We start from the raw sequence: 15,278 nt of genomic DNA on the forward strand, positions 1-15,278 counted from the left end.
GGATATAGTGCTTCCTTAGTGCTTCAAGTATAGGCTACTATATAGAATCATAGAATTAGTTAGGTTGGAAAAGACCTTTAAGATCAAGTCCAACCATAAACCTAACACTACTAAGTCCACCACTAAACCATCTCCCTAAGTTCCACATCTACACATCTTTTAAATACCTCCAGGTACCACTTCCCTGGGCAGCCTGTTCCAGTGCTTGATAAACCTTTCAGTAAATAAATTTTTCCTAATTTCCAATCTAAACCTCCTCTGCCACAACTTGAGGCCATTTTCTCTCGTCCTACCACTTGTTACTTGGGAGAAGAGACCGACCCCACCTCACTACAACCCCCTTCAGGTAGTTGTAGAGAGCGATAAGGTCTCCCCTCAGCCTCCTTTTCTCCAGACTAAACAGCCCCAGTTCCCTCAGCCACTCCTCATCAGACTTGTGCTCCAGGCCCCTCACCAACTCGGTTGCCCTTCTCTGGACACGCTCCAGCACCTCCATGTCTTTCCTGTAGTGAGGGGCCCAAAACTGAACACAGGACTCGAGGTGCGGCCTCACCAGTGCCCAGTACAGGGGAACAACCACCTCCCTGCTCCTGCTGGCCACACTATTTCTGATACAGGCCAGGATGCCGTTGGCCTTCTTGGCCACCTGGGCACACTGCTGGCTCATATTCAGCTGGCTGTCGACCAACACTCCTAGGTCCTTTTCTGCCGGGCAGCTTTCCAGCCACATTTCCCCAAGCCTGTAGCATTGCATTCGGTTGTTGTGACCCAAGTGCAGGACCTGGCACTCAGCCTTGTTGAACCTCATACAATTGGCCTCAGCCCATCGATCCAGCCTGTCCAGATCCCTCTGTAGAGCCTTCCTACCCTCGAGCAGATCAATCTTCCCTCCCAACTTGGTGTCATCTGCAAACTTACTGCGGGTGCACTCAATCCCCTCATCCAGATCTTTGATAAAGATATTAAACAGAACTGTCCCCAATGTGCTTAACATCTCGATCAGGCAAACCAAATATACACCTCCCACTCAGCTTCATTGTAATTCAGAGGAGGACAGGCAGGGGGGAGGCTGCATCCCTGCAGTGCACTAAACAGCATCAAAGAACGTCTTCGGAATGTAATCATCTATGCTGCTACACCACCAGAATGGTTGCAGGCACTGTTCTGGCCTTGGTCAGCCACACCTCCATCCATAGTTCCCACGCACAGTTTGGCAGTCATCATAGACCTGTTTTTCCCACCACACAGGTTGGATGCAGGCACCTTGCTTTGGATGAGTCAATACAGCTACAGCCTTTGGGGAGAGGGATGGTCTGAATACTGATATGTGTTCTAGCTTTGCTTAACTCTTTGGGCAGCACAGAGCTCAACCTGAGACCTGCTATCTTCAGACAATTTCACTCAGTGACCAGGAAGGAGGAAATTTCTCCTTGCTCAAGAGCTTACAGCATTTGCAGAAGGATCAGGACTTGATTTCTGGTTTTCCCTCAATTCTAGGTGAAGCAGTTTGAATCTATGGATCCCAATTCTAGGAAAGAGACCTATTAAGGCAACAAATTAATCAAGGTCAGAATCTTTTCCATTCCTCTCATTGAAACTGGTCCACTGCATGGATGTGAAAGCAAGAAGCATGGGGTCACAGGGAGGCCAGCTGAGGAGGTGTCTGGCTCTGTAGCCCAGTGCTGCAAGCACAACCTTGTATAAACTACATGGCAGGTACTTTAAAGTCCCCTCAGCACAGATGAACTAATGTAAAGGGATCTTGGAGTCACTGATGATAGGGCTGAAGTAGAATAGAATAGAATAGAATAGAATAGAATAGAATAGAATAGAATAGAATAGAATAGAATAGAATATTTCAGTTGGAAGGGACCTACAGTCTTCATCTAGTCCAACTGCCTGACCACTTCAGGGCTGACCAAAAGTTAAAGCATGTTATTAAGGGCACTGTCCAAATGCCTCATAAACATTGACAGGCTTGGGGCATCGACCACCTCTCTAGGAAACCTGTTCCAGTGTTTGACCACCCTCTCGGTAAAGAAATGCTTCCTAATGTCCAGTCTAAACCTTCCCTGGTGCAGCTTTGAGCCATTCCCATGTGTCCTGGTATCACTGGATACCAGGGAGAAGAGGTCAGCACCTCCCTCTCCCCTTCCCCTTCTCAGGAAGGTGTAGAGAGCAATGAGGTCATCCCTCAGCCTCCTTTTCCCCAAGCTCAACAAACCCCGGGTCCTTAACCACTCCTCATAGGACATGTCTTTCAGCCCTTAAGAGAATTCTGTGGAACCAGATCTTTTAAAAAAGAGTGAACTTGTATGCAAACATTCCCACTACATTCAATGTATTCATTATTTAACAAAAAATATGTGTGGCTGACAGAAGTCAACACAGTATTCCTCTTTTGATGCATCATGGAAAGTGATGGGCATGTTTTGCACAAAAACCTCAAAGCAATTGAATGTATTAGTCACATATTACAGCAACTGAGAAAGGCAAATTTTCAAATCAAATGAAGCACAGAAACATAAAGTGATGTGTGTGGGTCAGCACAGGCCAATGATAAATTTAGTGTTGAAATGGGAATGATCCTCATTCCCAGTCCCTAGCTAAAATCTGTGGTGAATCACACTCCTTCTTCTAAAAGAATATGCATGTCTGGCATATTAAATTAGATCCACAGTGAGAATGTGTGGGGTGATTTCTATGTCAATTATAACCCTATCTATTATGCTTATGAAGATTATTAATACTAATAAGCATTAGAGATACTTTCATATGTGACAGAATCATAGGATAAAAGAATGTGTATATCTAGATCTTGTACGCTTACTTGAGTAACAGCCATAAGATCCAAGCAATTTCTTTACCCAAGATCCTTACTCCAGAGTTATGAAACACCTGGTACACAGTATAATATCATTTAGTTCTTTTGTGCTGCTTGATTTTCCTAGTTATTATTATTTCTTCTTTGCATTGTGATGTTACCTCTGGATTGATGGATAAGGCTCCTACTGTGGTAGAACTAAAACAAGCAGCACAGAACAGATAGCTCCGTCCCTGACTAGCTCTCAGGTAAACAAAGCAGCAGAGTTTGAACAAAGGAGAAATAATATAGTGCCTGGAGATCAGATCCCTCCAAAGAAACAAACTGATTTTTCTAATTAGGATTCTGCCACTGTTGAATGCTTCCACTGATGTCAGTAAAGAGGGTTTTCTGCACTGTATTTTTAAGAGACTGTGCTGTTAAAACTGATGAAAGTAAAGATACGAAAAAATCCAAAACTGTAAAATAATTACTAAATCGAAATTAAAAAAGAAAATTGAGGTAAAAGAATTAAATCATTAAACTCATTCAAATAGTATTTAATCCATACCGGGGGCTACTGTTCTCTAGATTAACACTAAGAGCATCATATAAAATTATAACACTGACATCAGACTGTTTGGGAGAAGCACAATTAATTTTTTGTTGGGGTTGTGAAAAAAAAATTGGCTTGGGTTAGTTTTGCTTTTTTTTTTTTTTACACTGATATGCTTCAGCTATTTCTCAGACTGCAGCAATGGTTAATTAATGAACTCAGCAGCCTTCCTCTCTCCTCTAGGGCTAACTGCATGAAACCTTGCAGCAGAAGAAGCTGGCAAATGAAATACCAGCACTTCTTAAAATAGTTGCTAATAAACAGAACTCGCGTGATTAAATATTACTCTGTCCGCCAATGGCTGCTTGGCTTTGCAGTTTGCCCTGTGTACATTTCCTGGCATTTTTTGTTCTAGATTAGGAAGCACCACACTGGTATCTCTGTCTGCAGACCTGGGTGTTTGGACAGATAAGAGTGACAGAGCTCACTCCAAGAGATCCCTGGATGACCTGGATGCCCACGTTTGTGTTCTCTTTCAGAAGAAATGTGGATCCAGAGCAACGCTTTCCCTAAAGAGGGTCCTGAGAAGTGATCTTCCTGGTTCACCTAAAAATCCTAACGTCTTTGCAATTCTTTATATTACATTCTGTGGGCTTTAAATCAGGTCCCTAAATCAAGCTGTTGGAAGTCTCTGAGTCAGTCAGGCCCTAATAAGATCCCTTAGTAAGATCCTTAGTTCCAAGAAATGCTAAGTACTCAGTACTTTTTTGTGCTTGATCCCTTTTGACCAGCCAGGTCTCTTTTATCCCTGGTTTGACTGAGTGAGACTGGTACCAAAATGCTGAAGATTCACTGCATCACTAATTCAGCAATTTGCATTCATCTCCTTCCTTGGGCCAGATTGCAATTCTACAGTCCCTTCTGCGCTGGGGATGGGTACAAGCTGCACTGCACCAAGAACAGAGCAAGTAAAACGGAGTTTGTCTCTGAAGGAAGGCCTAGATGAAAAAAGCAAAGGCTCAGAACCCACAAAGCAAGGTCCTTGCACTTCTCATTTGCAGATATATGTCTACAAGAGTTTAAGCCAGAAGCCTATGTTGAATGCCACCATGCTCTTACAGATCCCTACACAACATGCAAAAAGAATCCAATGTCTCAGATTGAATGAATATAAAGTAGCCAGTGTGATGAATGGGAGGAAAGCTAGCTAGGAGGGAACTACTAAAACCATGGAGTATGTCTTAAATCTCGTTTTTCCCCAGGATTTAGAGATTCACTGTGAAGATTTCCCCCTATATTTGGGCTTCTCAGCCCCAAGCCCCCTTCCCCTCCACCCCCAAGGGCACTGCCTATATATTTTTGTTCAAAAGCTGAACTGCCTCTTAAAATAGTTACATATCTTCTGTATAGCAGCTCAATGACTGGAGGCTCACGCGTCATTCAGTATCTCCTGCCTCCCTGGGAAATGCCCTCCCCATAGGCTGTATTTGCTTTTGAGGAGTTGGAGAGGCAGCAGATAAGGAGGGAGAGAAATTCTCTGGGGAAGCTGTACCACTCTGAAAAAGAGACTCAAGATTCATTGGGTCAGAGAGAGGGAAACCAGACTGTACAGTCTGCTGATTGGGACATGTGCTTGAGGGAATGATTTAATAACATTATATAAAACACTAAAATGTTCAGCAAGGACACCACCAGAGTTGAATTCCTTAATCAGTTGGTTACAGAGTCAGGATTATTCTTTCTTTCTTTTTTTGGCCCGCTGGATCTTAACCTCTTATCTTCCCAGAAGAACAGCTGTGTTAGGAATGGGGGAAGGTTTGCTTTGAGACTCGCTGGTGAGGTAAGAGAGCTGGATTTCAATCCCCTCTGGGGAAAAAGGATTTAAACCCTGGTCTGCTACATCCCAGGAACATCTTCATCACTGCATTTGTTACACAGAGGAAGAGCATAATCCCCTTTTCAGCAGGCTTTGACATCAGGTAGGCACTGTGTGTGTAGTACAACTGCAAAATGTGTTCCCACTAGAACAGTGTTTGGATTCTGGCTAGGCTGCTTGGTAACTTTGAGTCATTGAGGCACTTCACGGGATGCCCAGGAACAGAAGTGCAGTTAAGTGCAAGAAGACTGCACTTAAAGAAATGTGATGTTAACAAGGTGCCTGCAGGGATGGGGTGCTAGGCAGGAGCTGATTAAGGGTTTTCAGGTTTGGAGTTTCCATCAGCCTAAGCATCACTTTAAAAGCTTAATTCCATTCTGTTTACTAGATTTCACCTTTTACATGAAACACTTTAGTGTTTCTTGTGCTTAGCCAGATATTCTGGAAATAAGGAAAATGGAGGAAGGAGTCCTTCCACTCGCTACCTTCTCTGCCCTCTAGAAAGATAAGAATCCATTAAACAGTTCTAGTTTTGCCCTCTTCTCTTTCTTGTCCAAATCACATCATTTACAGGGTTGAGAAGTGCAGTAAGAGGATGGAATGGAGATGTTTATCCCCTTGAGTCTTCTGTACAGGCTAATAAGGATCATTCCGGCATGATCTGCTGTTAACTGTCAGCTGTAAGTGCGCTGCTCTGGTATGTGATTATTTTGCATTAGATGCAGCTATTTTAGAGCGTATGCCTCTTTCTAGGCCATAAGAAACAGCAAGCAAGCAATAAACAAAACCTTAAAAACAACCCACAAGTGTCCTGACAGCAGAAAAAATGTCACATCAAATCTAGCAAAGTAACTTTCACTGAGAACAAGTGAACTAACTGTTGTAGGCTGAAACTCACTGATAAAAGCAGGTTTCATTCATGTTTCTGCCTAAGTTCCTCCATTTTGGAGGAACTCTCTGAAGGCAATTAATCATCAAATTGTAAATATAACTAATGCATTTGCCCTACTTAGCACAACAATGATGCAGCTGCTTCAGAGAAAAGTGTATCCAATTCTAATCTAATTACGTTGTGACCCACTGATACTGGTCAGATGATATTACAGGATATAAAAGGAAACCAGATCATAATCCAGTCTAAAATCACACAGTCAGGTTATAAGTCACCCACAAAGGACTAGGGCAGAAAAACAAATAGTAAATAACACTATGAAAGCAACCATAATGATAAAGGTGGAGTGTTTTGATTCTGATTCTCAGATGGCAGCCAACTTTGAAATATACCTTACAGATTTAACAGATACTTCACAAGCATCTGAAATATGCTTGTAAAAGCTGCCAGTTGCCATTGTATAATTATACAGATTTATCTCTATAGGACTCCTTGTCACTTCATGTATTCTGCCTTTTCCTCTATTAATAACCCTGAGCGAGGGTTTGGGAAAAAAAAGAAAGCAAGCAAAAATCGCTATATTAATTCAAAGAACTGCCTAGACGTGGAAAGACAGATGCTAACAGAGGGAAAAGAATGAGCTTCCCCAGTCTTGCTACTACCCACTTCAAAGTTATTTCAAAAAGTATTTTTAAAGGCTTTTTTTAATATGTGTAATTTAGGACTTGATCCTTCAAGGTATCCCTTATGCAGGTGACTTACTCACAAAAGTAGGCTTACTGACTCTGGTGGAATTTACTCACATGAGTGAAGAGTGGAGAGGATTAAAATCCAAAGTATGTTTGTAGCTTACATAATTCCAAGGCTGTCAAAATTCATATCTATATTATCATCTGCCTATGTTACATAACAAAAAGGAGCTCGGAGTTTTTTGTTCTTCCCCATATGCCTGAAACACATATATGGTCTTAGAAATTTTGGACTGTACACTACATTAACACCAAGGAAAAAGGAAGAAAGAATGCAATACAAGTTAAACTTTCATACTGGGGAATGTCAGAGGCAAAAACCACCCCCAGCACGGTATCTGACCAGGCACACAAATCAATGCACTTGTTTACCAGTAAGATCTTGCATTTGTTTCCTGACAGACTCTTTAGTCAAGTCAGTACCGGTGTTGTCTTTACGTAAATCATGGTATCAGGCCCTTTTTTCATGCCTTTCCACTGGCTGAGCAGCAGCACATTGCTCAGCATTTCAGCCTGGGGTCAGCTGGGTTTAAGGGTGGTCATATTTCCCCAGAAGCACTGAGCACTTGGCAGGATTGAAACTAGTAAGTCTAGGTTTGTTTTGTTGTGTTTGGATTTAAAAAAAAAAAACCAAACAACTAATTTCAAGGCAGGCTTTATCCTTCACCTTTACCTAGCATGCTGGTTCAAATTAATTTTGAGATGCAAGGGAAGAAAATTCAGATGACCTCTTAAGTGTTACTGCAAGAAAAAATGGTGAACAGTGGAGATTATTTGTATTCATGATAATGAATACTTTGTTAACTTCAACAAATAGCTGAATCAGGCAGTAGTACTGTATGCTTGTGTTCAGCATTACTAACGATTTGAGCTGCTTGTGAACATATTTATCAATGAAAGCTAAGATTAATTAAGAGATTAAAGGAGAACAGATCACAGCACTTGATTTTCCTCTTGTATAAACTGTTGCAACTTTATGAGTTTAGATAGCCTTTTAACTGATTTATACCTGTGTGACTGAGAAGAGGATCAGAACCATTGTGCCCACGGATGCTATCGGGTACAGTAATAAACTGACTCCAGGGTAGACAATTCTTTCTGTTCAGAATTGAATTCAGTGTTTTCTCTGCATTAAAACCTGGTCCCCAAAATCAGTGGAAAACCCATTATCTGTACCGTGATCAGAGTTTTACCCTCTGCTTTTTATTTCATTGTATACTCTAATTCCTGGTTTTGGTCCATTTGTAAATAGCCGTCTGCATCCTGAGGCACAGCAAGATGGTCACAGGTATTGCCACATAATCAAATAGTTCATTTAGTCTTGTAAGGCTTCTCTGAAGGGAAGATGCAGTATTTTACCTGGGAAAACAAGCCCTGTGATAAAAGAGAGTTGCTTTGCCTGCAAGATCAAGAAACCTGTGCTGTCCGAAAGATTTCCTATAGAACCTTGATGACACAGCCCTTTAAATTCTCTGTGTTCACCTGCCAAGGAACAGCTACATACCCTTCATCAGCCGTAAAAGCCCTCGTTCTCTAACACTTGAAAGCGGTCTGGGAAAAGAAAAAAAAAAAAAATCCAAAACAAAAAACCAGAAGAAGACGCGGTGCAACAGCCCTGGGAAGTAAAAAAGCAGGGCCGCGCCTCTCCCCGGGCTCCAGGTCCGGCTCCCCCGAAGCCCCCCGGGCCGCGCGGTGAGGAGGCAGGGCCTGAGGCGGGGAGGCGCGGAAAGCGCGCAGCGCCCTGCGCCGGGGCGCAGCGGGGGCGGAGGCGGCGGGAGGCGGCGGGCAGGCGGCGGGCAGGCGGCGGGCAGGCTCCCTCCGGGGGCCGCTGGAGGGAGCCCCCGGGCCGCGTAGCGCCGCGCAGCGCCGCGGCCGGTTTCAGCACCGCGCCGGCGGACAGCGCCCGGGCGGCCGCGCATCTCTCCGCCGCGGCGGGGAGGCTGAGCGGGGAAGTTGGGGGTGGGGAGCCGGTCCTCAGCCCCCTCCCGGCTGCCCCTTGCACCGGGGTGGGGGGCAAAGCCCGGGACGGGGAAGGATCTGGCCTCTCCCATAGGGGCTTGGAGGCAAAGGGCCGAAGCGGCGCATAATGAGGCGATGTTAAGCGGGAGCCGGTGTGAATCAACACCGACGTGTGGCAAGCTGTGCGGATCCCGTTAAGGAGATTTATATATGTAGTTCATGAAGGCAATCATCTGGCTGGTAATCTCTCATTGTGCACCACTCAAAGGCAGTTCATTCACACAACTGGCAAGGTACTGTGCTGCAAAATGAAGATATTAGTATCTCTCCTGAGAATTGTCTTTGTTAGGAATGTCTGTGGGTAATGTGTGTGTGCACGCGAGGACTGGCTAAACAGCTGTGATACCTGTGCGTAATGAGATAGCAGCGCATTACTCATAGCTCCAGGATAGGACATGGAAGTAAATTAAGAAATCAGCACAACTCACACAGCTTTTGACCCAGCACTAATAGCACCAGCAGCGCATGGGAGTGGGACGTGGCACACGGCTGCAGTTCATTCATCAGCACGTTACCGAGAGCTGAGGGACAACTCTGCACAGTCTAATTGTCTCGCACCCATAGGGCTCAGCCAGGCACACACACTGGGGCAGCTTTTCCTAAAACAGGGTGAGCCTGGCCACTGGGAAGCGAGGTCAGGCAGCCCACAGCTAACAAGTGCGTGGAGGAGGAAGGGGACGGACAGGGGTGGGCAGGTGTTTCAGGAGGGCCAGGGTCTGAAGGAGATGGAAGTGTCCCAAGAACCATCATCATCAAAACTTCCAAGTGCAAGATCAGCCACTTCCCAGCTGCACATCCCGGCATTCACATAAACAACATGCCACCAACAACACATTCCTCTGCACCTTCCCTCCTTTGGGGATTATCTGCCAGTACCTCCACCCCCTTCTCCCTGACTCCCTGGAGCTAGCCAAATGGAGATGATAATCTGCTGTGAAATATTGGTAGCACAGAGCTGTGACAGTCTGGGAAGGGAGGGGGAAAGGGAGCAGCAAGAATCTCCAGCATGAAGTTGCCCTAGAAAGGCAGTGTTTTCTTGCCTTGCAGGGATGTCAGGAGTTTGATACATTCTCACTTTTTTTGTGGAAGAAGCCAGGTGAGTGTAAAGTGAGATTAGTCCTGGTTTTAACTCCTCAGACCTATACCTTGCCCGGTGCCTCTCAGTGGTTTGCACTGCACCACCGCTTCCCCATGTAACCAGTGCTCTGTCCTAGACATCACTTGTAAGGATGCAGCACAACAATGTTTGCCCAAGACCACCAGCAGAAAAGGCTTCTTAGTGCCCTCCAAAGGCAGCCTAGGATCTCACACCAAACCTCCAAGGGGAGTTTTCCCTTATTTCACTGAGGCATCGCTTTGCTCTCCTTGCAAAAGAGCATCACGCTTTGCTCCTGTTTTCCCATAGGCCAGATCAAGCTGCACTGCACATAGGAAAGTACCAGTCCTCCCAGCAAATCCAGAGTTAAAAGGCATAGAATCACAGAATCATAGGATCGTTTAGGTTGGAAAAGACCTTGAAGATCATTGAGTCCAACCATAAAACATGAGCGAGTAAAATGAGAGATGAGCAGTGGGAGAGTTTGGCTGAGACAGAGTCATCTCATGCCATGGACCACTGCTGGAAGTAAGGGAGGGGAATGGTAAATGACCCATCCTCCCCACTTGCCCCAGGATCTCCCTTCCTCAAAGCTATTTCAAGGGATAACAGTGAAGTAAATGTATGAGGAGAGGGGGGCAGAGTGGTCAGGAAGTGTCCCCAATCCCCAGCTTGAGGTGAAACCTTGGGATAGGCAGTGGGGGACTGAGGAGGGGCAGAGGAGAAGGTTGCATTTTGCCTACGGTCTCCCCTCCAGGTAGTGAACCTCTGAGCACCTGACTAAAAGGGAGAGGACCTCTTGGGACACCCCACACCTCCTCTCACCCATAGTGATGGAGAAAGAGGAAGGTTCCCACCCTTTTGTCACCACGGTACCTGGTTGAGGGAAGTCACGGCCAACCTGGGGATAACCAGCTGCATGACGAGCTGCAGGACAGAGGTGACCAGCCCAGCCAGGATGGCCCAGGTGAGTGGCAGCGGGAGCATGCTGTAGGTTGCAAAAAGTGTGAAGAGCACATAGCCAATGCCGTCCCCAAGGAGGCCACAGCCCAGGCCGGCCGCCAGGATCTGTGTGGCCATGGCCACCCAAGTGACCACACCGCTGTACTGCAGGTAGGTGTACGAGGTCGTGTCCTTCCTGACCACCACTAAGGCACAGATCACCACCTCGATGCCGGTGAAGAAGCCCAAGAGGATGCCCTTAATGGGGTCCATGGGAGCAGAGGCCAGGGTCAAGTGGAGGAACAGCAGGGTCAGCTTGGTCAGCACGTCCAGGATGTTCATGACCACCTCGGATTTGCGCCGCTGGCCCAAGAAGTAGCGCTGGTAAAGGCGCTCCAAGTCCCGAGACTTGAAGGAGTTGCGGAGAGTGGGAAAGATCACCCCGCGATAGGTATAGCCCCAGTTGAGGAAGAAGTCGGAGTTGCTGGGGGCACAGTCCAGGGGCAGAAAGCCCAGGTCCCCGCTGCTGCTCGTGCGCTCCGGGAAGACTTTGGTGCCTCCGTTGTTGTGGCGCTCGCCGCCCAAACTCCGGCCGGCCGACTGTCGCCGGAGATGGTGGTGGTGGTGGTGGTGGTGGTGGTGGTGGTGCGGAGGGTGGGGGTGGTGGTTGGGGCAGCAGGTCTCCTCGGAGCTGAAGCCTTTGCCCCCACCGCTGCTGCTGCCGCCGCTGCTGCTGCTGTGCTCCTGGATGAAGCGCTGCTCGGTGATGTGGCGCACGGCCGTCTGCCACAGCAGGCGCTGGGGTCTGCCGCTGCCGGGGGGGGTCCTGTTGATGGTGTAAAGTTCATCGCTGTCGCTCAGGCACCGCACCTCCGAGAGCTCCATGGCGGTGACTGGCGGGGGGCAGAGGACCGGCGGGGGGGGGGGGGGGAAGGACGGGGGACGGGAGGGACCGGGGGGGACGGGGACGGGGACGGACCGTCTTTGGGGAGGGGAGCAGGGGGAGGGATGGAGCCGCGGGAGCGGAGGGAGGGGATGGAGAAGGGCGGGTGGCGGCGGCGGGGGGGGGATCACATTTATAGGCAGGTCCCTGGGTCCGGCGGTTTGGCTGGCGGCGGGGCTGGTTTGCCGCCGGGGGGTGGTGGTGGGGGGGGTCGGCGGGGCGGCTGAGCGGGCTCAGCGCAGGCTGCCCTCGCCCCGCGTCCGCGCCCGCGGAGCCCCGCGGAGCCGCATCCCGCGGAGCCCGGCTGCGGCGCAGCCCCGGCGCCCCGGCGGGCTGGGTGCTCGCCCTCCTCGGGGCGGTGAGCAGGGAAGGAGCCGAGCCGCGGGTCCGGAGAGGAGGAGGAGGAGGAGGGAGGAGCGGAGCATCTACGGGAGCAGCCCCGCTGCCCGGCGGGCGATCCTTGGCCCCATCCGGAGGCTGGAGGCGCGGAGGGCTTGGGGGGGAGCCGCCTTGCAGAGAGCCGTTCAGAGCGGGCAGCTCTTCTCTCCGGGGATCCCGGGGCTCGGCTCCGCGGTGTGGTCCCCGGGAGCTGCTGTAATCCCCGCGGTTGCGGTCAGCGGGAGCCCTGCGAGCTCGGGCGGGAGGGGAGAGGCGGCCGGGTCGCGGGCATCCTCGGTCACGGCGCCGGAGTCGCCGGCCGGGGGTTGCCCGCCCGCATCCCCCCGGCGGCGGGGCATGCCCCGCCGGCCGCTCCGCCCTGGCTTACGGGGCGCCTCTGCCCGGGGGGGGCTGGGGGCTGCCATCCATCGCAGACGCTCGGCTTGCTTGGTAACGAGAAAAAAAAAAAAGGAGGGAATAAAAGAAAGGCGGAAAGAAAAAAATACAAAGAAAAAAAAAAACAAAACCAAAAAACCCAAACCAAACACCAAAACCCAAGGCTAAAAAAAAGCGAACGCGCGGCGACCGAAAATCCCGCCCTAAACTCAGAGCTCTGGGAAGACCGCTGGGAGCATCCCAACTTCTCCGCGGGTCAGAGCAGGGAAGGCTCCCGGCTCTGGGGCTTCCCCCGGCAGCGGGGAGGAGGAGGAGAAGGAGGAGGAAGAAGGGCCGAGGGGCAGGCGCGCAGGGAGCGCGGCAGCCTGCGGGGAGCCGGCGGCCGGTGCTGCCCCGGGAGCCGCGGGGACCGGCACGGCGGAGCCGCCGCCGCCGCCGGAGTGGTGCTGCGGGCGGGCGGCCCGGGAGGAGGCAGAGCCCGGCGCGGTCAGCTGATGCCCACGACGTCGGCGGGGCTGCCCGCAACCCCCCCCCTCCCTGCCCGGTTAAAGCAGCCGCAGCAGCGGTGCCGGGAGGCGGGGGGGGGACGGCGGGCGGCGGCTCGGAGGGGACCCGGGGCAGGTGCCCTGGTCCCCGGAGGCTCCTCCGGGTGGCTCTTCGGTTTCTCCAAGCTGCATCTCTATAGACGGCCCGGCTGTCCCGCAGTGCCTAGCAGATTCCTCCATCCCTTCCGCTAAGTGAGAGCTGATGCTGAAGTGGGGCATCCCTCTGCCCGGGCACAAGGGAGGGTCGGCCCCGGCCTTGCTTGGGAGTTAAGGCTCTTGCCCAGGGTGGGAGAGCCTTGGGAACCACTTCACCTCCGCCTGGGTGAGCTCAGACCCTCCGGGAAAGGTGCTGTCACTGCCAGGACCGTGGCTCTGACCACCCTGTGCTGAGTGAGTGCGTTTGTACGTTTGATGGCTCCTGCCCTGTCGGCATTTACATTAAGGCCACTGGATAAATAACAGAAGCTGTCCCGTGCGCAGAGACTGGAGTTAGAGCCGTTCCTCGCTCCCCTGTGTTGGCAGATGAAATTGTCCCTGCTCCTCTGCTTGCGGGCTGTCTGCGGCAGCAAACCTGGGTGCTTTGTGCAAGGTGGCACAGCCTGGAGAAGAGGGGTAGGAGGTATCCGTCTTTACATCTCCCATCCCTCCTCTGCCCAGAATAAAGTTTGTTAAAGTGGCTGAACCCCGTCTTGGGGGAAAGGCAGTTTTGGAGATGAAACCCTGCCGCTAGAAGCAGCTGAAACAGAAATAGTCTACACATAAGAATACTGCAAATAGAGGGAGAGGTGTTTTCTTTGTTTTTCAAAAGACAAGAGTGATGCCTGCTGTATTCTGTGAGATAAATGTGCAGCTGCCTTCTGTCAACAGTGAGGATGTGTGTGAACAGAGGCCCTGCCTGGAAGGGAGCTGTGCTACCCTGCTCGGAGCTCCGGCTTCTGTTGGGATTCCAGATGCTTGAACATGGCATGTGATGCTTGACTTTGAGTGGGCCTGAGCCTCCATGAACACCCCTCTGACTGTCATTATTTAATTCACCTTTTATTATTATTGTAAGGAAGGCATGGAGATTTAGGAAGGATTTCACTGATTGTTTCTGTATTTGCACTACAATGGATTTGGGGACTCCAGCCAAGTCTGTGTCCCATGTGTAAGGCAGGTTTTGTACAGATATAAGCAGAGGAAATTCTTGTTCTTGAGAGCCCAGATAAGGAATGAGTGGTGCTTTTGTGAACAGGGATGGGTCTTTCCTGTGGTTCAGCATGACCCTGCTAACCTGGAAAGGGTTAATACTAGTTTCACAATAATAATAGAGATACACATCCTTACTCCTAGATAAATCCCATGGAAATCACAGCACTTCTTGAAGATGAAAATGTTACTGTAAGTGGGGAAGTCTTATATAAAGAATTATTTATTTTATAAAAGAAATTATAATTATTTGTGATATTATCCCAGAGCACAGAAAGAAAGCATCTTGCTCATTCAGACTGCTCAACACAAATCATGCTAAATCAAAGGAAAAGGAGACAAATATGTAATGCAGCTTAAGGAGACACCCATTCAAAAGAGATAAGATGAAGCCAAGACAAGGAGCTCTCAGTTCGCTAATGTTGCTGTAATCACTGAATCACAGTGCTGGAAGGGTCCTCGAGCCCCACAGCAGAGTGAGCTCTACCCTCACCATTGTCCCTGGGATGGAGGCTCTGTACGTCCCCAGGCAGTCTATTTCTATGCTTCTCCATCCTTATCATTTTCATATCTAACCTGAATTTTCCTTGTAGCATTCTCTAAGCGCGTCACTTCTTGTCCATCCACCATGGGCAGGGAGAACAGATTATCCTGGCAGTAGTCTATACATATTTAATGAATGTGTCTTCCATCCGTTCCCTCTTACCATTCTCATTTCTTAAACTAAACAACCTGATTTCTGCCATTTTTTTTCCCCCACAGGTCACATTTTCTAGGTCTCTGATTGTTCTTTTTGGTTTGTTCTGGATTCTGTACACTTGTTTCATGATTTTATTTTCTGTTTTCCCCTCTGTGAGATGCCCACAAATCAACTGGGTTCTACAGTGGAAAGATG

At 49.1% G+C, this 15,278-nt stretch overlaps 1 protein-coding gene across 1 annotated transcript in view; it reads right to left on the reverse strand.

The window, feature by feature from the left end:
• Nucleotides 1–11,818, reverse strand: part of ADCY8 (adenylate cyclase 8) — a 131,509-nt gene extending 119,691 nt beyond the window's left edge. The window contains 1 exon segment of the mRNA XM_075023966.1: nucleotides 10,868–11,818. Within this exon segment, the coding sequence (XP_074880067.1) occupies nucleotides 10,868–11,818 (951 nt within the window).
• Between the last annotated feature and the right edge of the window lie 3,460 nt (nucleotides 11,819–15,278).

Source organism: Buteo buteo, chromosome 3 (genome assembly GCF_964188355.1).
Source record: "Buteo buteo chromosome 3, bButBut1.hap1.1, whole genome shotgun sequence".
Taxonomy (NCBI): Eukaryota; Metazoa; Chordata; class Aves; order Accipitriformes; family Accipitridae; genus Buteo; species Buteo buteo.